The sequence below is a fragment of the Harpia harpyja genome, chromosome 19 (assembly GCF_026419915.1).
Source record: "Harpia harpyja isolate bHarHar1 chromosome 19, bHarHar1 primary haplotype, whole genome shotgun sequence".
NCBI classification, from domain to species: domain Eukaryota; kingdom Metazoa; phylum Chordata; class Aves; order Accipitriformes; family Accipitridae; genus Harpia; species Harpia harpyja.
Window position 1 is genome coordinate 280,049 of NC_068958.1, and position 24,630 is coordinate 304,678.

Below are 24,630 nucleotides of genomic sequence, written 5' to 3' on the forward strand. Positions count from 1 at the left end.
CAACTTATTACATGTCTATAACTACATAATCAAAACTTCCTGAAAATTCTTTAGCATAGCAATATCCTTAGGTCACATTCATACTCCACCCTTTTCTTGCGCTTCTTTGGTAACATGCTACCACAGCATATCCAGGTACAGCACAACACATAATCCATGGAGTAAGATACAGGGGCAGAAAAAAAAATGTTTTAGCCATATGTGTCTTAGTCTGGAAGAACTTCATGCTACTGGTAACTATTCTGGAGTGTTTGCCCACTTTTAAAACATGGATCACTATGAACATCACCTCCCTGCACTCACAGGTTGCATGAAAAGGATTGTCAGAAGCTGTATGAAGATTGCAAATTAAAGATACTCTTCCAAGTGCTACTTCATGCTTGGCTTGGTGAAGGAATGCATAGAACTTCAGGTATCCATTGTGCAGATCTCAAGAATGGGGCATTCCCTGGAAAAGCTATTACAGGTGCTTTTCTGTAGCAGGAGATATGGCTACAGATACACCTCCATAGTATACACTCATGAGAGGCTTTAAACCCATGTCCAGGTTGACAGTCTTTTGTTAAAATAACCGTACTTCTTAACCTTTCTACCTAAAAGGTGAGTGATTTACCTAGAGTCTTGTCCATGAAATTAAAAAAAGATAGTGCACAAAAGTCAGTGTACGATGACCTGGAGATACCATGTCTGAGAAAAGAACTTAGGCAAGCTAAGTTCTTAAATGAGATTAGCTGTGCTAGACCCCTCCTCCCTGGAAAAGAATATGAGGAAGAAAAAGCCTTTTAAAGAATGCTTGGTCATAGGGACTTCACTTTCCCCCACACTTTCAGCTAATATGATACCACTCACAGATGCTATTTTCAATGAAAGATGAAGGACAGACCATATAATGGTAAGCTTGAATAGTTAACCTGTAAGGAAAATAAGCATCAGATTAAAATACCACTGAGAAACACAGACGATAGCTAGAGGAAAACTGCAACTAGGATCATAAGAAATCATCAAATTCTCATCTAAAGATGGGTGAAGGATAGACTAGCTGTAGGGTGGACCCAAACCAAAGTAACAAAAAAATCTCTGGTCTACTTTACACAGAAATTTTAATTTAAAGTCTTCATCTAAAAATGGTCACTTCTCTCATTAGCTCAAGATGCCTCTTTCTCTTTTCTGAGGAAGAGAAAAGAGATACAGAGAAACAGACTGAGAGTGCTAAAGTTGCCTGGATCTGAAGAGGCTGAGTGATCTACCTAAGAAGTATCCTGAGATTCTTTGCAGCCTGTAGCCTTGGAAGTTCCCAAAAATAAAGCATTTGACTGACATGCAGTACTTGTCACACACAATAGCTGAGGATGGAAGGGACCTTTGGAGATCATCTAGTCGAGCTTCCCTGCTCAAAGCATGCTCATCAAGGGCAGGTTGCTCAGGGCATTATCCAGTGAAGCTTTTAATATCTCCAACGACGGAGACTTCACAATCTCTCTGGGCAACCTGTTCCAGTGTTTGACCACCTTCACCATAAAAATGTTTTTTATCCCTTAAGTTTAAATGGAATTTCTTGTATTTCAGTTTGGGCTCATTGACTCTTGTCCATTCACTAGACACCACAGAGACCAGTCTAGTTCCATCTTCTTTACAGCTGCCAATCAGATTTTTACAGACATTGATATTTGCTCCCTAAACCTTCTCTTCTTTAGGCTAAACAATCTCAGCTCCCTCAGCCTCTCCTCATGACAGATGTTCCTGTCCCTTAAGCGTCTCTGTGGTCCTTTGCTGGGCTCACTCCAGTATGTTCATGTCTTGTACTGGAAAGCTCAGAACTGGACACAGCATTCTAGATGTGACCTCACTGGTGCTGAGTAGAGGGAAAAATCACCTCCTCTTGACGTGATAGCTACACTCTTCCCTAATGCAACCCTGGATGCTGTTGGCCACCTTAGGTTGACACCCACCAGGTCCTTTTCCGACTCACTTGCTTTCCAGCCAGTCAGCCCCCAGCCTATACTGGTACATAGCATTACTCCTCCCCTTTCAGTGAACTTCTGAGATTCTTGTCTGCCCACTTCTCCAGCCTGTTGAAGTCCCCTTGAATGGCAGAAAAATTGTCTTGTCTATCAACCTCTCCTTTCAGTTTTGTATGATCTGCAAATTTGCTGAGGGCACACTGTGTTTCATTGTCCAGGTCATTAATTAAGACATTAAAACAATATCAGACCCAGTATTGAGCCCTGAGGCACACTGCTGGCCAATGGTATCCAGCTGGACTTCATGCTGCTCATTACAACCCTTTGAGCCCAGCAGTTCAGCCAGTTTTCAGTCCACCTTCCTATCCACTTATCTAGTCCATACCAAACCACAAGTTTGTCACTGAGGACTGTGGGAAACAGTGTCAAAAGCCTTACAATAGAGGAAAGAACCAGGATTTGTGGTGATAGGGTAGAACAAGAAAATTTGGTGTATCTACACTTATATTTAACAAATTCACTAGCAAAAAGAAGTTGGAGAACAGAATAGTTTAGAAAATGGAGGAGAGAAAAAAAAATTGTGCTGTTGTATCATGGGCTAAGAGTGACGTTCACAACAAGAACTGTGGCTCAGCTGGCTGACAAAGAAGAACTGAGGATATCTGACACATTCAAACCAATTGGGGGTGGGAAGGAGGGAGAGGAAAAGATGCAGAAAACAAGGTCCAAATGAACAAGAATATACATCCAGTTGTACCTAATGAGTTTGTTCCTATCATATTTTAAAAGTTGTATTTACATCATAATAAAATATTTTCCAAAAGTGTTGTAGGGCAACGTTTTAAACATACAGATTTACTGAAATTAAAGGCATTGGAAAAAGCTGTCTATGTTACTACCCAGATTCTATTCAGAAAAGGTATTTACCAATTGGATCTTTGCTTGGCTCAGTGTGGACCATTGAAGTAGGACAACAGTAAGGACCATATCATTATTTCATAATTTAGCTAAGGCTTGGTCAGGTAAGCCCTCTAGAATATGAAAAAACAACCCCCACCCCCCAAAACAAACCAAAACCCACATCCCAATGCTTAACATGGCATTTTTTTGCATAAAATTTGTCTAAAATAATTTTAAACAAACCCAGAGGCTGGCACATCAAAACCAATTAAGCATAGGGAATTTGGAACTTACACAGTAAAGTTAAGTTATTGGCAAGTATACTGGCAGAATCACAGATTTGAAAAATTTCACTATGCCTATTTTTTTCAAATTCACACAACAGAACTCAGTTTGCACTAGACCCAGCATTTCAGTACTACAAACTGCAAAAGGTCCTAGTTTTTCCCCTCTTTCCGTAAATATTTCCAACTCTTTCAATTACATTCTTGTTTCATCACTCCCCAAAGAAGTACATCTCTGACAACACTACACTGTCTAAAAAATCACATACAAAATATTTTCCTATCATTAGCAAAAGCACATCAGGCGAGTTTATACAGGAGAGAACTGCAACCCAATGGAGAAGAGTTTTAACAGCTTCGATTCTCCTGTACTACTGCTTCATTTCAAAAAGTACTGTAGAAATCGCCCTGCAACTGCAAACCTCCTAAAAACTTAGGTTGCTCTTCTGACTTTTTGAAATATCTCTACCTTTTTCAGAACAGTAAAGAAAATGCAGTTAACTAATGCATTATCTGTATATCAGGAACAAAACAGTGGGGCTCCACCTATAGCATTTAGACAAAAGGCTATCTCACAAGATTTAAGTTACTCCAGAAGACAACTCATTATTCTCTTATACACGTATTTCAGAAGAGTTCTTTCCTGAAACTGTTCTATTGTCATTCAAAGTTTTCAGCATTATCCCCATTGTTATATTGCAAGAAAAAACCCAACAAAACAGCACAAGTCAGTGAAACCTGTAGATGGTAACAGAACATACCCATCTTTGTCCTTTCTGTAACATACGGATACAACCTAAAAGATCACCTAAAGTCAAGACAGGAAAAAGCTGTAGCTAGCCACTGTACCCATGAATTTTCTAAACAATCTGACTGCTATTTTTTCTTAGATCACACTGTGGCTAAATGCTTCCAACAGTCCAAACCACAGCCTTGCCAATCTCTTTTTTTTCCTCTTCTTTTTTTTTTTAAAAAAAAAAACAAAACAAAAACCAAACCAAACTCAGAAGATCTGTCTGAAAAGAAAACAACTTTTGGATGTTTTAACATAGTAGTTTTAAGCATAGTAAGGAATATATTAATCTCTCATTCATAGCTTGAGGTTGTAAACATACCAGTTGCTGTCTCCTGTATTCATCTGGTTACACAAAGGTTCAGCTGCACTTTAAAAGACTTAAAAAACTGCTTACTTTAAAAGAGCAGCAACACTGCTTAGTCTTTGCAATCACCAGGGACAGGCTCTCTGTCATGTACAAAACCTGAGGTACAACATATGCAGGAGGACAGGAAGTCTAAAGGAGGTTGGCTAGACACCAGTAGGAATTTGAGATTCAACCCTGTAACTCAGCAACATGCGGATTCTTTCCTTCCGCTTTTGTTACCCATGTCTCTCATTAGGCTTGTAACACTTTTGTCCATTTCAGAAATATTTTCATTTTAAATTTAATTAAAACTGACTTGGAGTGATGTCCCAATAACTGGATAGTACTAAAGCATTTCTTACACAAGGCTGTGAGCCAATTCTATAAACCAGAGTATTTGGACAATTTAAGCAGTTGTTTAACTCCCAGCATGTTCTCCAGCACATCTCAAACAATCTCAGACTGCCCCAGATAGAATGAGAACTGATATCTCATGACTAAGTAACTGTCTTGCAGTGAGAGACAAGAGGCTCTACAGCATGAAACGGGAGCCCCATGAACTCTGCATATCTTCAGAGGCTTCGTCACTCTCATTCAGTGTTTTAAGTTCACTATTTACTCCTAACATAGATCTATCAGTCTACTTGTCCATTTAAACAGACAGATTAAAGCAGCTTTTCCATTCCTAATATTGTGTCCCCCGAGAAGATATTTATTCACTGAAACAAAGTCCCCTTTGAATATTCTCCTTTGATAAGCTAAACATCCCTTCAAACCTGAAATTATTTTCAGAGAAGTTTCAATAACTCATACCAATTTTTAAACACATTTTTTAAAATACAGTCATTAGGGATGGCCATCAAATTTACTTAATAAGAAATATTTTACATAAGCAGTGCTGCCTGTTATCCACAGGAATCTGTGCTGGGACTCATGCTGTTCAACATATTAATGAATGACCTGAAAATGGGAGTGAACAATGGAACAAAAATCTGCTGATGATATTAACTAATTGAGGGGAGCAAAAAGAAGGGCTGACTGAGAGGAACTGCAGACTGATTTATGAGACAGACTGCTTGGACAATAAGACAGAAGATGAAAAAAAAATCTATAGACAGTGATACATACAGGGGAAAAAAATGTCATGACTTTCCATATAAAAAGAAAAGAGCAAGTAATTGCCAATAAAGGCAAGATTTTAGGATTACAAGAAATAGTTCCTGAAAACAACTTGCTTTTTTGATGGCTACTAAACTTTGAGCTAACAGAATGTTAGGAATTATTAGGCAGAACACAAAAAACTTTCTGAAGTCACCGTATAAATCTAATATGCACGTCTATCTTGAACTTTGTGAGCAGTCCATGTGCACTCTCTTCCCCTAAAAAAAGATACAGAACTGAAACACTGCCACAGAAGGTTGTCAAGAAGGCCAAGTGGCACCTGTACACGGCACGATCAAGTAATCCAAGGACTCTTCCTTTTGGAAGAGAGGTAACTGAATATTTAGCATGACGACAACAGAGATAATGACTGAAGTCCATAACGTCAGAAGTAGCCTCAAGAAGTTGCATGAAGAACAAGGTAGGGTTTATCTACTGAAGGCAGAAAATGCTATGTTCAAATCAAGCAAAAGAACGTGGTACTGGACAGAGCTGAGGAAATCCTTCCCACCTGGGTTCTGTGGATGCAAGGAGTTTATATGTGTTTAGAGAGAGAGTGCATGAGTTCATGGAATGGAAATCCCTTGAGGGTCACTAATACAGAGACAGCAATTCTGGCCCAGAAAGCCTATGGAGAATTCTTGAGCTCTAGTTATCCAGGTTCAGTGCTTTAAAAACATTTACCCTTTTTAGGTCCAGCTTAGCATCACCCTAAATTATTAATAAAGCCAGAAAATAGTTCATTATATTGGACTACATTCACTAACAACGACCTGTGTGCAGAAATATTCCCAGGTGAAATACTGACAAAAAACCAGTTCGTCAAATGGCTACTTTGTGGATGTCTCAAAAGAAAAGGCAACTATCAACATTGGACAGGATTTTAACTGTACATCTCCTTTTTAATATATCTTCAAGTTGAACTACACATATATTTATTTAGCACCCGAGAGAAATACTCATTCCAAAAGCATGTACATGTCTTCTCTTGTGTACAAAAAAGTGCTCATGGATACCCTTTCCTGTTTTTTGTTTTTCTAAAAGGTCTGTTTGGTAATGCAAATTGCACATATTTTTCAAAATCTGCGCTATACCAATGACAGAGCCTCATTTTTTTGTCTTTGTTGAAAGTCTTACTTTTAAATATGTTTTGCACACTTTCTTGATCTAGTAGATAATCTAGTGCTTCAGGACAGTAGAGAAGAAAAAGTATGAGTAAAAGCATCATTTAGGCGGGTTCTCAGAAATACAGGTATCTTACTCTTAGATACTTTCTGAAGGCTGTTAAACACCTATATGCCTGTGAAGACATGGTCTCTTGTTCACACTTTCGGTTTTGTTGTGGACGGAAAGAAAGCAAATAGACCCCATTTTTTGCTTTATAAAATAAATACTTTTTTTAAAAAAATTCTTACATATTTATTGTAGACTACGTACAAATTTTAAGCAATCATTCCACCTTTCTGCAGGAAAAATTAAAATTCTCCCACAGCATGTTCATGTGGTGTAATAAACTCTGGGGTTTAAGACCTATCTTAGCTACCATTAAAGTTTTCTAAAATCTTCCCTCAGGCCACAGCACCACCTAATCTGGGTCCTGGAATCCTCAGGGATCCAAGAGTTGGAACCTTACAGGACCTACTGATGTACCTCAGTTGCACAACATCAACAGAAAACAAGTTACATCTTAGAGACTACTAGAATGCTCATAGCAGCACTACAGTTGATGCTGGAGTACAAGAATATAGGGGGGTACCTGGGACAATTCTTATCTGGCATGTATCTCATCCATGCAGAACATATGGTCCCAATCGCTATATAAATTCATTAGCGATCATCAGAAAAACCAGGACCTTGTTTCCCCTTAAACTTCCAGCTAGAGATGCTCTCCAGACTTATACATTGTTCATTACAGATGCAGATAAAAGATAAGGTATATTTTGAGCACATCTAATGAGAAAGCCCCACAGGGAAGAAACAAAATCCTGCTTTCAGTGATCATTAAAGCTACCAAGATTTATATACTTCAGGCAAAAAAAAAACCCAGACAAAAATTAGCATAAACACAAAACCAATACAAAAGCAACCATCACCTGTAAGCACTAAGAAAACTGCTGTCATGCAGAAAAGCTTAATGCAAAGAGGTTGCATGATATGAGAAGTCTATCCAGATGACAATTTTGGACATGCTTGAAATAAATGGAGGTGAGCTCTGGTATGTCATGTAGACATAGCCTTTACGGACCTATGCAAACAACCCTGAAGAGGAGATTAGGAGAAAAGATATAGCATTTTATGATTTTAACTTTGACTAAAATCAAACCAAGCCTGAATTCAAAGTTCATGCATTCAAAGAAGGATTAAGACAGCTTAATAGACTAACTGGCAGGACAGCTGTATACAAATCGTACACAAATGGATGAAAATTTTACAGTCCTGAATTTATGCCAGTCTTCCACTTCATAAATACAAATACAATAAGTAAAATATTCCCAGCAATTGTTCATATCCTCTACATCCTAACCTAATAAACTGCCTTTTCAGCTTTTAAATCAGGCTGTCCATGACAATGTATTCATCAACAAGGCTTGGCGAATCTGTTTTCTTCTCTAACAGTCTCTTGGTAAAGAACAAAAGCAGTTCTGCAAATGACAATTTGGAAAGGATCTTACTTTTATGGATCTGTACCCCTTGCTGGGGGAGGGGGGGGAAACAAACAAACAAACAAAAAAGCCCAAACAAAACACTACCTCCAAACCATTTAAAATAAACACAATACCACGTGTCATGGATTTCTTCTGAAGTATATGCACTAAATCAACAGAATAAACAGCAAAAAAGCCAAAGGAATGAAGATTCTAAAAAGCCTACTGCAAACTAGATTAAGCTACTGATTGGTTTGAGTGCTTACACACCCATGTAAAGGTTTTTTTTTGTAGTCCCCTGAATACTTTAAGACTACAAATAAGCTTGAGGCGCTAAAAAGCCTGTGCAAAAAGTAAAGAGTTTTCCTCATACATCTTTTTGAAATTCTGTGAATGTGTCAGGTTTGCTCATGCTAAAGTAAGAAATACCACAATGATGAGAAGCTGTCTAGGAATACAACAGTTCTTTAAGAACTGTTATGTATTATTCCTAGGATACTTAAATTTTCTTCTCATATGTGCGGCTCTAATTGTAGATCATTAACTGGAATTCCTACGTCAGGAAAAACAGCCATTCCTGGTATTTTAGGTAAAGGTGTACTTCACATTTGATTTTGTGAAGTTCATGTGGCTGAAGCACAAGGCAGAGTGATGTTAGATGAGGAAAAAATTTGCATTAGAAGTGGAGTTTGTGGTTATACCAATACTTTAAAATGTTTAAGACATCTCTTTATGGTGTATTCTGTTACTTATAACTTTGTCAAACGTTAGGGACTTGTGCTGAATATCTGTGATGGAAATTCCAGACTTAGTTGAATTTTTTTAAAATATTTACAGAATGTTCAAAACAATTACTTCAACAGGACCATGCTTTGCATACGTGGACTGCTATAGAAAAAGCACTGTATTTGTCTTTTCTTAGGCACTAGAAAATAATTACAATAAATTATCTTACTGTTTCTATTATATTGCTTATAGAAGACATGGTTAAATACTTCTTAGATTAACTCTTTCTTTTAAAAAAATCATTACTAGAAAGACATTACAGTGTCTGAATGGCCTTGTTTAGGAGGAATCTGGTTTTTGCAGTGTTCCTCAGGAATGCTAGCACAGTTCAGTAATGGGAAGGAATTGCGAGTTAAAAGAGCCACTAGGGAAATAATGATATAGTATGCCTACATGAATAATACAAGGGAATACTGGAAAGACAAGCCAATCAACTGAATTGACTATTCAGTTTGTATCTCTTTTCAAAGTACTTACAAGAAACTGACACAAACCAACAACTCCAGTTTAGAGATACCAAGTTATGAGGTATCTGAAAAAACAGTCCAACAAAAATGAAAGCTATGGGTACAAGGTCTTAAATCATGTTGTACTCAAAGACCCTTCTGAAACCCAGTGCTCTTGTAAATTCTGAAGACATCAAAAGGACAGTAAACAAAATGCACAAAATTTCTACAAGTCAGAGATCAGAGATCCTAAACAGTGTATAGCTTAAGAACCTCCACCAGAACTAATTTTTCTAAACGTGAAGTGAACCATACCTTCTATATATAGTATTCTTCAGGTGCACAACATGCTACATTAGTTGTCAGTCAAAATGAGCTACAGATAAATAATTGTTCACACTCACCTAAATATGGAATAGTAGGAACCATTTTTAAGCTTCTGATGTACTCCCGTGTCCTTTTATAATTATCTTCCTTAGACAGTAAATAGTCTAACTTCTCAAAGGTGGTCTTGTCTTTGCGATTCAAAAGCTCCATAGAAAAAATGAAGGAGATAATAATATTTTAAAAGATGAATCCGAACAAAGACAACAACAAATAAAATTTGTTGAATTGCCCACAGTAAAGGAAAGCATAGTCAAGTTAAGATTAAATTCATCATCCCAAACCAGCACAATGTTTGAAAACATGCTGTTAAGGGGGGCGGGGGGGAGCCAATTCAGCCTAAGTCTTAAGCTATGAACAAATGATTATTATCTCTAAATAGTTTATCAAGGATCCACATATCACTACGTCAGATATATATATATGAATAACCTCAGCAATATTAAATTTTGAGAGGAAAAATATATACTATTATACAGTCACCAACATTCTCATAGTTTATCAGAATTGCTAAAAATCCTCTTGAATTTGAAAGTAGAAATAGCAATGGAAAATGCTCCAAATAAAGGCAAATTGTGCCATTTCAACAGTGCCTTATTAAAAGTATGACAAAACTTTTTTGAAAAAAGTATAAGGAAAATAAATCACTATGATACTTAAATCTCTGTTTTCTATTACTGGACTTACTGCAGAAGATCAGAAAAATATTTAGTAATGCAGAAGATCCTAAAGTGACAGAAGATTGAAAAGTAAACATAAAATGTGCAACTGTAGTTATAAAAACACATTCCCGATTTCAGCTGTTTTTAGAAACACCAGCAATATTCTAAAGATTATTTTAAAAGCCAACTGAGTCAGAATGAGTGGAGAATTATGGCACTGTACAGTGGCTTCTTGCAGTTGTACTTTCTGACAACAGACAGCTGTTCCATAGCACATTTCTTAATACACCTCTTCCTCTGTAAAATTCCAACACTTGTACTACAGAGCTCATAAGCCTAGCTGCTGTGTTTCCAGAGAACTGTGAGTCTGCCCATTTTTATAAAAAAAAAAAAACCCACTGCAATTGATATGCATGAGTTAACTGCTTCATTCAGTCTTGCTCAGAACAGGATGGGCTTGACAGGAGTCATCAGTAAAACAGCGTTGTAAATGGGAGCCCTGAGGCCCTTTGCAATTCTGGAACAGTGCGCAACCACATCTTAGTTAAATAACAGCTGTTACTAAAAAGTAACATAAAAGGAACAAGAGTGAAAAGATTTCAGAGTAATTTTGTTGTTTTCTTTCTAAACAGCACTGAGAACTCCTTGAGGCCCTGACTCTGCACTGTATTGTATTTTTGAACTACTGTGCCTACAAAGAGCCTTACACCTCTTTAGGTCTAAGTCAAATTATTCACACACTTAGTTTCACACGTGAGCCATTTTCCCTATTTAAGTTCCAACTTCATCAAGCTGTTCAAACCAGCAGGCAGTTACATTTTTATTAGATTATAGCCTAATTCTGAGCAATCAAACCATAAAAAAGTAACAGGCATTTTAAAGACATAATAAACTTAGGTAGAAAATTTAAAGTATAGCCATCTTTATTTATCAATTCTGAACAGTTAATGTGATTCACGTTGGGTGGAATACTAAATTAATGACAATTACCTAATCCTTTGTATATTTACAGATTACATACAGCTGGACTATATTGTAATTGTGTATTCCACTTTATAGAAATAGCAAAACTTACAGTAAATTTAAATGAGAAATTCTGCCCTCAAGAGACCTAATTTCTGAAAATGGATTTATCAATGCTTGTAATTTCTGAAATAAATGAAAACTGAAATGCATTGTACAATAATTGCAGAATTAATGCTTCTACATTTGTAACAGGTCTTTTTTCTTCCCTTCCTTTTAGGCAATGTATTAATGACATACACACAATGATTTGGATAATGGGATACTGATACACACTCTATATGAGGGTCTTCTAAGATTACTTATCAACTAAAGTCCTCTTGAGCATATAATCTGTGGCTTCTAGATTTCCTAGTCAGGAAAACAGGAAACTCTTACAGGAAAAAAGATTGTTCAAAAACATGCAGCCATTTAAACTCTACTTTCACAAGACATGTAACAGATCACTACTTCTGCTATGATGGTACCACAAAAATGAGAATATGAAGAATCTTCTTCCAGAGTATGCAATTTGACAATTCAGAAGAGTTCAGAAAGCCTCAGAATTCAAACAAGACAGAAAAGACAATCGTCAAGGAATAACTTACAGCCCAGGTTTTGGTCAGTCTGAAGATAGGCGCACTTTGCAGTGCTGATACCACGGACATAAGAGAATGAAGGTTATTCAGTTCTAGAAGCTTCTGAAAAAAGGGAATAACAACTTTAGCACATCAAAAAAGGAAGCAAGATTAATTAATCTCAAAGTTGCATTAATGAAATACAATTTTTTCATTAATAAAATACAAAGTTTTCATCAATGACTGTAGACAACAATGTTATCCAATTCTGTCAATGTGCAAAATTCTTAAGACCACTTTAGAAGTTGCAAATTTTCCAAATATACCCCTCAAAAGAATAGACATTTCTGTTGTGAGAGTAAGATTTTTAAAAAAATTGAATTTGTTATTTTCCAAGGCTATCCCTTCAGGAAGAGAAAATATGAAAAAAGTATTTGATGCATTGTTCTTGAAAATGAGTATCATTTTGGAGATTAAAAATTTAATCAAGCCAAAAACATCAACCAAAGATGCTGATGACCCTTTCAGAATTAATACAACTTTTTATTTTGTGATCTGTTTTACACGACAAATTTTCCTCACCTCAACATACTTTAAATTCACTCTGTGTTGACAATTACTCAAAACACATTGATCTCAAAAGAGATAATACTTTGGAATAAAGCTGTCTTAGATTATAAAGTTTCCTACAACATAGTTCCAGAAAGATATAAAAATGAGAACTGTGTCATGTAGCTTCTTCGTAAGTCTTAAAAGGAGGCTGGAGTGATCAATTTACTCATTGCTCAGGAGCATTTGAGGAAGATCTGGATGTTATTGAGGGAAAAGAAGGAAAGGGAAAAAAATTAAAGAAAGAGAAAGAGAGGGCAGTGTTTTCCTTTTCCGGGGGGGGGGGGGGGGGGGGGGGGGCGGGACAGACGACAGACGGACACCAAAACCAAACCTCTTATTTCTAAGAACAATCTAGCACCTCCAAGTTGACCACTCTCCTAGTACTTGGACTATGCATTTGTGCCAGGAACTTACTCAGATACATTCTCTTCTGCCTAAGCACAAAACTACTAAGTAAACTGATTGGAAATACTCACAATACCAAAAAACTTTATTTTGTATTACATGGAAAATATTATTCTAATTACCTACACACACATGCAATTTCATATGTACAAGATTAGCACTCAGGCCTTCGATCCAAGTGCTATCTTCTTACTAATATTAGTAAGTGTCACACAGGGTCATACAAAACAGAATGACCACAGGTCTTGAAGCAGAAAATTATTTTTAAAAATAAATATATTTTTTTAAAAGTTACAAATTACTTGTAAAATGCAGTGCTCAGCACCTACATGTTACAAGTAGGAATATATGTCTTACAATAGCCGTTTTAGAAGCAAGAGATTTCTATTCATAAGAGGTAAGTTTGAATGGGGGGAGACAAAAAACCAGAGCAGTTTACAATCATGTTCAGTGTTGACAACACGTATCTGGCCATCAGCAAGACAAACCACTTTTAAACTTGTTAGGTAAAGGTACAAGACAAGTCACACTGAACTGGGTAGTTTTATTTAACCAAGTAGAAACAATAGATGTCATGCCTTTATCTTATTCATGTGGTACAACATAGCAGATATGCTAAAAAAGAACGTTACCCTCTAATCCAACAATGGTTCATAGGAGTAGTGCAGAAACAAACAGAAAGGAAGTAAGATTTTGAATGATAGTACAAGAAATTTGCACTTACTTTAGCTATTTTCACAAAATGGCTCAATATTTCTGCCCTTATTTTTAAGGTCTGTGCTGTTAATATTTCTCGTACAACCCAAAAACTGACCTATAAAGTAAACAGATATAACTGAATTTATTTACAAAAAAAGGACTTTGTTATTTGTAAAGTTCATTATGCTCCAGGGAGAAAACAGAGTAAGGAAAGAAAAGAGTTCTGATCCCATGAGTTCTCACCTGTATAGCTGCAATTACCCAAAAGCATTACCACTGGATATAAGAAGTAGGTAGAGAAGTGAGGCGACATTAAGATAACTGAATGAGCAGGTGAAACACAGAAAAAGAAGGAAAAGAATTGCTAATGTTGTACCATGACACATCAGCAAAAATTATTAGGAACTAGTAATTAGGAACCAATGGTCTAGAGGAACAACACGAAAATGTGGGCAAAGCAATTGAAAACAGGAGCTGCCATTTTAAAATCTTAATTCTCATTTAGAAAAATACTCTGGAGTTTTAATTCATAGGAGTAGTTCTATTTCACTTTATACTCAAAGTCAACTGTCAAACAGTACCTGTTCATCACAGTAATCAAATCATTTACCTGGTTAAACCTCCTAGTAAAGGCAACAATATTTGGAGCAAGGATATGTTTTTCTTTCTTATTCCATCCACAGCTGGCTAGTTCCTAGGAAACACATTTAAAAATTGCCTTAAAAAATTGGTAATGTTTAAAAACATTTAAAAGTGTAAAAACTGATACATGACAGAAGCATCTATCAGATAACTACTAAAACCAATCCAAGGCACCAAGTCAATGACAACTAGTCTAACCAAACACTTCTGTGTTTTCCTGATGTACATAAATGATGTGATTGGTATATATTCTCCTCATACTAGAAAAAACAGACATCATTATTAATGCTCAGATACAGAGAGACTAAGCAATCAGCTGAAACTCATCTCTCTGAAGTTTCATTCTGCATTGATTATTTCAGTCCAGGGTTGCCTTGAATGAGTACTCAGCAGACACAGGAGTAAAGACTTTGCTAGTACATAATCTTATCTGCTTCAAAACCGAAGCTAAAGCTAAACGTATCAGTAAGCAACACTGGAAGTAGTGAAAGAGTACAAAATTCAGCTGTGCAACTAGCGATGGTAACCTAGCTATTATTCCTGAATGTCATCCTCATTATTACAGTTAGTAAAACTTCCATGAATACACCACAGTTTAGCATATTCAATCTCTAATTATTTTTTTTTTTAAATTAAAACGTGAGATCTAAAGCATTTGAAGAACACAATTTTGGAACTGTAATATTATTGTTCACAGTAGTTACAAACTAATTTCAAAAAATCTGAAATCTCCATACATGATACTCAGACCGAGAGAATCTATCATTTGAAAAAGGCTGGACAGTAACAGTCTTAAATCTGAAGGTCTTCTGGTGGACATATGGTCGGGGTTAGAATTCTTTTGTTTTATTTTGGGCCTTGATATTTATTTTTTTGGCTGTTTTTTAAGCCATGAGAGTTTAGACAGACTTGACTGAAGTGTGGCATGTCCTTAAGAATATAGATTAGTACTTTGGTGCTAATAAAGCAAAAAGTTGCCAGTAGGCTGCATAGTTCAGTCACAGTATGTGAAACAGGTTTTTGAATGCTTTTTCATTACAGCGACTACTTCAAAGTCAACCCAGTTCAAAATAAGAAGAAAAATCACAAATGCTGTAGTATAGCCGTAACCACAACCAATCAATTTCAATGCATAATCAAATCCCAGTGCTCTATGGCAAAAAATAATCTTTCACCTAAACTGCAAAATAAATAGTAGAAATTCCTGTGGGAAGTATAAAGTAAACAGAAGAGCTAAAAAGCAGATTAATTATTTTCTCCTTAAATAAACTGTGTTAAATTATGTATCAAAAGACATTTGAAATTGGAACTACAAATTTGATTTAGCCAGAAAGAAAGTGTCCATTTTCCAATAGTTATTTCAGGCAGTTCTAAATATATTTAGACAGCCTGGCTCTTTGTAACTACAGATTCAAGTTACCACATATCTATACAGTCCTTATATTCAGATCTGACAAGTAGATACATACATACTGGAAATGAGTTCTCCATAACACCAGTTCTAAATCACTCTTCTGTTTCTAGAACCACAAATTTCTGTTTCAATTAAAATGTTCAACTTTCCAAATGTACGCTATTAACTTTAGATGTCTTTGCATGAAAAGGCAGAGTCAGCCAAAGAGAATTCTGCCTCTGAAAAGCACTTTGTACATTCTGATAAACGGAACACACTCTCGAGATGCGGAGGTCTGCATGTTCCTGTGTGAGCACCAGGAAAAGCATTCCCAGTTCCAAACATATTTTGTTTCCCAATCTTCCAGCATTTAAGCCTTCTGCAGACAAAAATGCCAATTCACATCTGTCAAGACACAGATTCTCCACATGATCAGCGCACGTCTGGTCTTAAGAGTCTGGAAATTATATGTTTATGTGGAAAAATCTCAGTCACTCTACTAGGGACAGCAAAATTTACATTTGTCAGAAAAGTGGAAGAGGTCAGTAACCTAAGGATATTAAGCAGTTGCCAGAGGGCTAGTGAGCAACAATGGAAAATCCCGTGCATGGTAAAATCATTTGACTAGGTTTAAAATTTGGACTGAATAGGAAGGTTGATAAGAGTAAGTGATCCAACATGCCCCTGCTGATTTTTTTTAATACTGCTAAAATGTACTGTGTTCTAGAATTACACTTCATCATTTTGTATGGAAGGATGCAAGCAATTTTCTCAATGCACACAGTCACAAGAAACTTTCCAATCAAGCGTGCAAGAAAACCCTGAAATTTGTGGAGACTGCAATTTCCAGGACTTTGAAAATAAATAAGGTTACATAGAAACCTAGAATGTAAGCATAGTTATTTCTGCTGGAGAGCATAGAATTGTTAATCAGACATCCTCTTACTGAACTCTTGCAAAGTAACATGCAGATGTGTTTTTTAGTAATAGCTCAAACAAAAAGCAGAAAAAAGCTTCAGCAAGTGCCAGGTTTAAAGGATATTTGTGTGTTTGAGCAGCCAGAACTCTAAAGTCTTAAGTCTTTCCATCCACACATAAGCTCATGTTAAAGACTAAAACCTGAAGGAAAAACAATATAACGCTCTTCCTGCAAACACAAAATTCAACAGGTAACTCACTAAAGTTAGTCAAAGTAAAGTACTTAGTAAAGTTAAAGTGAGTTACCAGCCCAACGGTTGCTGGCTAAGGAGACCTTCTCTGTGCACAGTTCTGCCCTGGAACTTACCTATGCAACATCTAGCAAACCATTTCAACCTCTCCATGCTTTATTCACAACCCCCTTTCTAGCACAGGAAACTGGATGTATTCACTCTTACTCACCTACCAGCGTATTTACCATCACTTCCTGCATACAAAAGCTGATTCTGCAGAGCAGTTGTGACCACCTTGCACAAGCAAGCATGAAAGGAAAAGCAGGAACCATAACTCTGCCTTCATCATGCCCAGTGACGTAATAAAACGAGGACATGACAAAACACAGGTTTCAACCAGAATATTGGCCTTTCCTTCTTCCACGCAACACAGGAACACCAAAGGAAGACTGACAAGGTAGAGTTTCGGTGTAAAATGGCAGACAACCATCTGCCCACGAATAATGCAACAGCCAGCAGTCATCTACGTGAAACCCTGCAGGCCTCAAAGGGGTAGTTTATCAAAGGGTATCCAAGCTTATGGACACAGAAGAACAAATACACCAACTTAACTTAAAAGGCTACCAGGCCTCAAAGAAATGCAGACAATTACCAACTATACATTAATATTTGATCCCAACAGAAAATTTTAACCTTCTTAGTCTAATAACTTACCTAATAAGAGGCAGGTAGATGACAAACACACAGACTAGATCTTGCTTTAAAACCTAGTCCTACAGTTGGCAGAATTTCAGAATGGTTATTTTTGGCAAACAATTAAATTGGTAATTCCAGCAAGAAGAAAGCCAGAAAATACAATTAAAAACTAAAAGTTTGTGGCACCTGCTACTTATACACAGACCTGTATTCTAGCAGAAACTCAAAATATGACATAAGGGGTTTTTTTCTGATCATTTCTCACTAAGTTACATCTATCTGCCAATCAGAGTAGCACTTTAGGAAATTTCATTTCCGAAAGGCGAAATGAAGCAATGACAAAGGAAGAGAAGAACAGCTAATCATTATTTTATTTTGCTATAAAATTCTATGGCACAGATATTTCATAGCAATTAAAGCAAATGCAAAATTCACTTTAAATATGAACATCTATAGTTTTGTACTTTATTTTGTATTCATTCGTCTCCTCAGAGTATCACACTACCTCTGCTTTTGGTGAAACCTCCATTTTGTTCTAACAGATGTTTTTCTTAACAAAATTTTCTCATGAAAAAGTATCTATGTATCTGTTTGTAAATACCGATATTTTTGTGTTAACAGATTTTTCTACGGGTACTGCTGGTTTCTTATTGCATTGTTCACTTGTCATTCCCCCCCCGCCCAGTAGAGACTCCCTGACTGTCTGGAGAGCACACATAATTTCAGAAGCATGAAAGTGTTTTCAGCTACAAAACTGTCTTGGTGTTCTTGAAAAAAAAATTAATTTATCTGACAGGAAGGCCAGACACCAGATAGATGAATTTTTATTTTCCTTCCTATACTTTTTCAAAATAGAAGGCTGCTAATCTCTCTGAACCACTGTAATATACAACGAGTTGTTTTGTTAGTGACCAAATTAGATGGATTGAGCTTCTACTAAGAACCTTCTAAACTGGACTGCCCTTTCTGATGTTGTCAAAAACTCAGTTTTGCTAATATTATAGGGGCTTTTTTGCCCTTTATGTATTCATCATATTCCATATAGGCAAAAGAAGACAATAAACCATAATGGATCTAAGGACATGTTCTTATATTAAAGAACTTGAGGCTGGAAACATGCAATTCTTGTACCTTTTGCAGAAAATAAATTTATTTCATCAAAATACTGAGATAACATCACTTTTATGGAAATTTAACATATTCTGATAACTACCTTCATTCTTCTTTTCTGAAGTTCTTATTTCTGATTTTCAAATGACTATGTTAACTTCGATTGCTTTTTCTCAACAGGCCTCAAGTTTCTTTCTGTGTCTTTCTTAAAAGGTTAAAAAATTAAAGGACACTAATACCTTAACTTTGAAGGGTCTGGGCTGATTTATTCCCTCAGAATTCAATCTTAAACATGATAGTACAAATTAAAAATTTTACCAAGCGGCTGATGCAGCCTAAAATACAGGTTACGACTAGAGGCATAGGTCAAACGCTGAAATAGGAGGTGAACTGAAAACAGGAGCTGAAGGGAGAGTAGAGAATTTTGACATTTGTTATCCTGAACACTCAACATAAGCAGGACAGGAAGACTTCCAGAAATGCAGTCATCTCTTTTGGTAATAGATGACAAATCAAAATAAATCAGGGTGGGTTACAGATTCACAGTGGTAACAAGGAATAAGCCTAGACGCATATTAGTGCAGTGCAAGAAGTTGAGCATTTCTGAACGAAAAAGCATTATTTAAATGGCCATATTTCCTCAGGCACTGAATTCCAAAGATGTAAGCAGTTTAAGATAACCTACCTCAGGCTGTATAGCTTTAAATACTGGCATATCCATCAATGTAATCTGGCTCTGCAATAAAGATAAAATTTTAAATAAGGTAATACGAAGAGCTAACAATCATGTATTTACACCTGCCCTTTAGTAACTACAAACCATACAGTCACATTTTCTCCATAGACCAGAACTGACCAGTCCTGAATTTGGCTTCCCCTGTCCAGGCTGACACACCACAAGCAGAAACTCCACCATCCTGAGTGGCAATATGTCATTATATTCTCCTACATTTACTGGCTGTAACTAAGTGAAGGTTTTCAGTACTTGCAGCAGTCTAAGAGGAAAAACCTGTGTTTGAGAGTCTTTCTGTTATGCCAGTGAAGGGCAGGAAGAATTATTTGCCTTTCACACAGAAAGCAGCATACATTTTACATTCGCTGGGTTGAAAGGCAATAAAGCATTATGAGGCATTATTAGTTATGACTGGAATATGCTTTAAAGGCGTCATACACAGATTTTCAGTCACTGATGAATATGTCCTGATAAGACATTGTAACACTGTTTCAAAGCCAATCATTTTCAAAAAAAGCATTTATAGAACATTTTTAGCACCTGAGTGATAAGATACTTGAATTGCTTCAGTGACCGAATGACATTATATATTTGGAAGTTATGTAAACATGTAAAAGAAAGTGTCAAAGGACACTTCTTTGGATCTTTCCGCAGCAAAGCTTCTCTACTGGCCATTTTGTTACGCTAAACCCAAAACAGCAAAAACTTGCTAATCCCCTCTCAGAGTGCTCATTTGATTCCACCAATTAAGAATTATAACTATCTATTTAAATGTAGTTTTAATAAGGTTTCTACTATTAGTAGACATGAGCCTAGAAAAGTTAATGAGGCCTATAAAATTTGATAGACATGAAAAAAATTTCCTTCCATAAATGGTTAATCTACACTCTCTAACCATCTCTTGCTTTTATATTATGCTAAGATTTTGCCACGAAGCCCTAGCAGACCACTCTTAGCAGCACTCAATTTTGCCATTTATACTTCTGAGTAACTTTTGGGTATTTACAAACTCAGATGTCATTAAGATCTTGCTCTGCTTCTAGAAAAACTGCAGTCACAAATGCTTGTTTGCAGCTTCTTGATTGTGTCCTAATAAGATGGACAGCAGAGGCACAAAAAGTTGACTATAAGCCATTAATAAGGAAGTTTTCAGCAAGAATTGGTAATCATTTCAACAAGACATGGGTTCAATCAAAATCACCAAAAAAGCTGAAAATGAAATTCAGTAGTATTGACAAGCTGCTGGTCTTTTTGTTATATATGTGATTACCACCAGGGAATTTCTCCTCTGCCGCTTCTAAATTTTAAAAAGGAATGCAACACACTAAATTTGGAAGTGATCTTAACTTAGCTCCATTCTCTTTCTCTAAATATTTATATTCAATACAGCAATCCCACCTTCTACAGATCTCTGCCCTAATGTCCAGTAACCAAATTGTGCTAACATAGTAAACCCAGACCTGTGGGGTTTTTTTTTTTTTTTCATTCTCCCCAACTGAACTGTTTCAAGTTATTTGAAACACTCAAACTACTACAGTCTTGAGTAACAAGAAATGGTATGTATAATTTACTGGTTGCTATTATTTACTGAAAAAAGAAATTATCTGTTTCTCTGGACAGAACAGAAGCAGTAAACATTACTTGGGCTGTCAATAAAAAGAGAGGATCAGGGTAAACCAATGAAAATGTTTTGATGTGGCACAAGGAGAATAGCTACTCTGGCTAAGAAAGCCTTGGTGTTAAAAGTTTGTGTGACCATATTAAAATCAACATCAACAAACAAACCAATCCCAAACAAACAGCCCTACCACTAGGGTTTACATATAATCTTTTTCAAGCCTCACTGCCAGTCCTACAAACACACATTTCAATTTTTGGTTTCTTTGAGGGTTGGTGCGTTTTTCATTTCTTTGCTTGATTCATGGCTACGGACGGAAAGTGGAACTGGAGGGAGAAAAGCAACTTACAGAAGTTTGGCCTTCAGAGTTCAAAGATACGTTACAATGACATAAGGGTGCATGTGCAAGCGTATGTGTGTGTTTTTAAAGTGTACCATTAAATCAACACCCTCAGCAATAAGCTTCTGTCTCAAACCAACAGCAGTAGGAATTATGAACATAATAGAAAACTGATGAGTTTTAAGTTACAAGCAATCTTACCTTGACTTGATCATTTAATACATACAGTTCTGAGATCACCACAAATTCATTTTTGCTGGTGTAGACTACACACTATGTTCTGGGCTGTCTTTGGACTTAATATTCAGTCTCCTCTGATGAAATTAGGTATCTCTATTTTTGTGTAATTTTACAGGCCTGTCTAAATTGTAGCTCTGTTCATTTCTGAAGGTAGTCCTTGGCCATGGATCATCCGAACTTGGATGAATAGGAGCAAAAGCATCAGGCCATTTTTTAACTGAGTTGATGCAGATTTGCCAGCCAAATAGTTTTATATTTTTACCTAACAACAGCTCTCATCTGTGTACACCGTATTAGTGTTAAAAAAGACTCATCAGAATTTGTTCCAAAGTGACAAACTTATAGGAATAATGTAGGCATATCTCCAGGACTTTTTTGTGAAGGGGTATTATACGATCTTATGCCAAATGAGGGAAACATCATTTTGATGCCCAGAACATTAATGAAAACATTGCACTAGGTTCAGTAGCTTTCATTCTCCCTTCCTCCTGCTCCCCAGCAAGTTAACATATAAATTAAGAACAAGGGGGCAAGCACAAGAACTGTGTTGGACTTTTGCCAAAACTGCAGTTCTGCTTTCAGTTTAGTACTGAAAACTTGTTATTAAGGAATGCAAATTGTTTCCTCTACAAGCTTCTTTCCTGCTTTTAAGAAACTGATTTGTCTGAGAAACTGATGTTGCAGCAGAAAAGATGAGTATTTGTGATGTCAATTAAAAAAAAAAAAAGAATCAGACTGTGGATAACTAACATCTTTAAACCTATGCTAGGGTCTTCTAAAACACTAGAAAAAATTCAAATGGCTTTACACAGAAAAACAAATATGCTCTGTCAGGTCAGTACTGAATGATTAAATCCCATGACATGTTTATTTTGTTAAAGTTTATATAATCAGAAATTTGTTTTCAAGAACAGTGGAAGTTCATTTAAAAGATTTTTATTTTAAGGAAAAAGTTTTATTTGTTTTTTAATATCCTGCAAGCCCTGAGTGTGATACAAGCTTAAATGCGAAAATAACATTTCTACTTACAGCGAACTCCTCAGGAGTTACTTTCAACACATCAAATACAACTGCATCGTAGCTTTTATTGGCATAATCTGAACTTCGCCCTTCCAGAGAATCTGAGCTGCTACTACCCTACAAAGAAAAAATAGCAGGCTTATCTGCAGAATTTCATGTCAAATTCAGAAAATAAGTATGTGTAAAAATACTAAGAAATTACAAGAAAACGTATGAACTTCAAAAAGCTTCAGACACTGAATTATAAAATTTAGTTTAGCACAGTTCACAGATGTTTCCAACTAACTTTCTTCTGCAAAAACTACAGTGACATACAAATTTAGCTCTATGAAAATGCCAGCTTTAGAAGGCCATTTTAAAAATCAGAGACTAGATAAAAGAGTTGTCACACAAAAGGAAACGTGTTGGGATTTTGAAGATTCATATTCAATGGAAATTTTTAAATTAAATATGCAAGGTAAAGAGTGGGTAGATCCAAATCATGCTGCTCTATCCATAACGTTATAAAAAAGAAAAAACTTACACGTCCTGAAATTTAACCCAATGTTAGTTCCAGGGTACTTTAGACTAGTACTGTGTCCTGCCTTAAAAATTGGTGCCTTGCCTTGCTTTTGAAGTTTCTGTCCTTGGGCTCAGATGTAGGCCCTTGTGACTCATTTTCCTTTCTTCAGGAATAACGTGATTTAATAATAATAGCATTATTTTTCTACTTCTAATCTTAAAACTACATACTGAATAAAAATATATGCACGTAAAATCTTAACCCTTACCTCACTGAGGTTATTTGTTTGCTGGAACACTGTTGTCAAAACGAGATGTTTTGGCATCTTAACTAACTGTGACACATAATTGTCACTTAAAACTGACTTCGTAGCAAAGAACTAGAAGGTGGTAAATTAGATGATGATTATTTTTTTTTCCCTACAAAATATCTGGGGAACTACTGATTAGGAAGCCTGACAATTTGTACTGGGCAAACCCAAGAAGAGAATAAAGGGGAATTAGTAGAAACACAGATTGGTATGCTGTATCAAGAAATCGCCAAGTTAGTATTTAGAAAGAGGAGAAAAGAGTATAACACTGCCTCAGTATCTACAGACGTGTGGGTAAAGGAACATGACTAATACAGTCTTGTTGGACTTCCAAAAGATTTTTGTCGTGGTTCCTCACTCCAAAGATAGTAAGGAAACTATGCAGCCCTACCACAGAGACTATCCTTCCAACGATAAATAATTAGTTACAAGACAGTTGTTACAAGCACTGAGAACATGTGAATCAGCAGAGAATTAGGCATAGATAAGTGATGATTATTATATATTCAACAACCTGGAAAAGAGAGTGAACAATGAGGTGACAGTTTGTTGATGACTATGGATCTTTGCTTTATTTATTCAATCTGGTAAAATAAAAACCTGGCAATGAAAAACTGAAAAGGGACTTCACAAGATTTGGTAAGTCTGGAAAAGGAAAAGAGAAAATACATAACGGAGTATGCATATGCTCCTTTATAAATCCATGATGCACCCAAACTTGGAATACATATGCAGTATTAGTCTCCATCTTAAAAGGGCTACCAAAGAAACGGAAAAGTTTCAGAACAAGGCAACAAGGATAATCACAGGTATGGAACGGCTTCTTTACAAAGAAAGACTGGCTATGCTAGAAATCTTCAACCTAGAAAAGAGGTAGTGGGTTGTGGGGAGGAAGTACAATAACCAACAAAATAAGCAAGGGGAAAGACAGGAAGGGTCTCTCTTTGCTTCATCTAACACCAGGAGAAGGGGTTATCAGTTAAAATTAGAGATGGATTTTAAATGCATAAGAGGATACAGGTCTTCACACAGCATATAGTTAAGCTGAAAAACAGCTTGTTGTGGGATTCTGTATAAACTAAAAGATTACACAGATTCAAAGAGAGGACTAGGTAAATTTATAGAAAACAAATACATTGAGAGGTAGCAAACAGGACCTTCCCCTCAGGAAGACCCTGGGTTGCAAACAGCTGAGACTTCTTATGCTC

The 24,630-nt window shown here is 36.3% G+C and overlaps 1 protein-coding gene across 7 annotated transcripts in view; it reads right to left on the reverse strand.

Moving 5' to 3' along the window:
• RALGPS1 (Ral GEF with PH domain and SH3 binding motif 1) overlaps positions 1-24,630 on the reverse strand; it is a 133,613-nt gene that overhangs the window by 86,231 nt on the left and 22,752 nt on the right. For 6 of the 7 annotated variants that reach the window (XR_008239433.1, XM_052815985.1, XM_052815982.1 and 3 more), the window contains 6 exons: positions 22,620-22,727; positions 19,345-19,395; positions 14,278-14,361; positions 13,693-13,782; positions 11,982-12,074; positions 9,730-9,856 (listed from right to left, as the gene is read on the reverse strand). Coding sequence is in view for 6 of the 7 variants with exons in the window: in XM_052815985.1 (XP_052671945.1) it covers positions 9,730-9,856; positions 11,982-12,074; positions 13,693-13,782; positions 14,278-14,361; positions 19,345-19,395; positions 22,620-22,727 (553 nt within the window). In the remaining variant the exon portion in view is untranslated. The remainder of the gene's footprint in view (positions 1-9,729; positions 9,857-11,981; positions 12,075-13,692; positions 13,783-14,277; positions 14,362-19,344; positions 19,396-22,619; positions 22,728-24,630) is intronic. The other variant, XM_052815984.1, reaches the window with a different exon arrangement.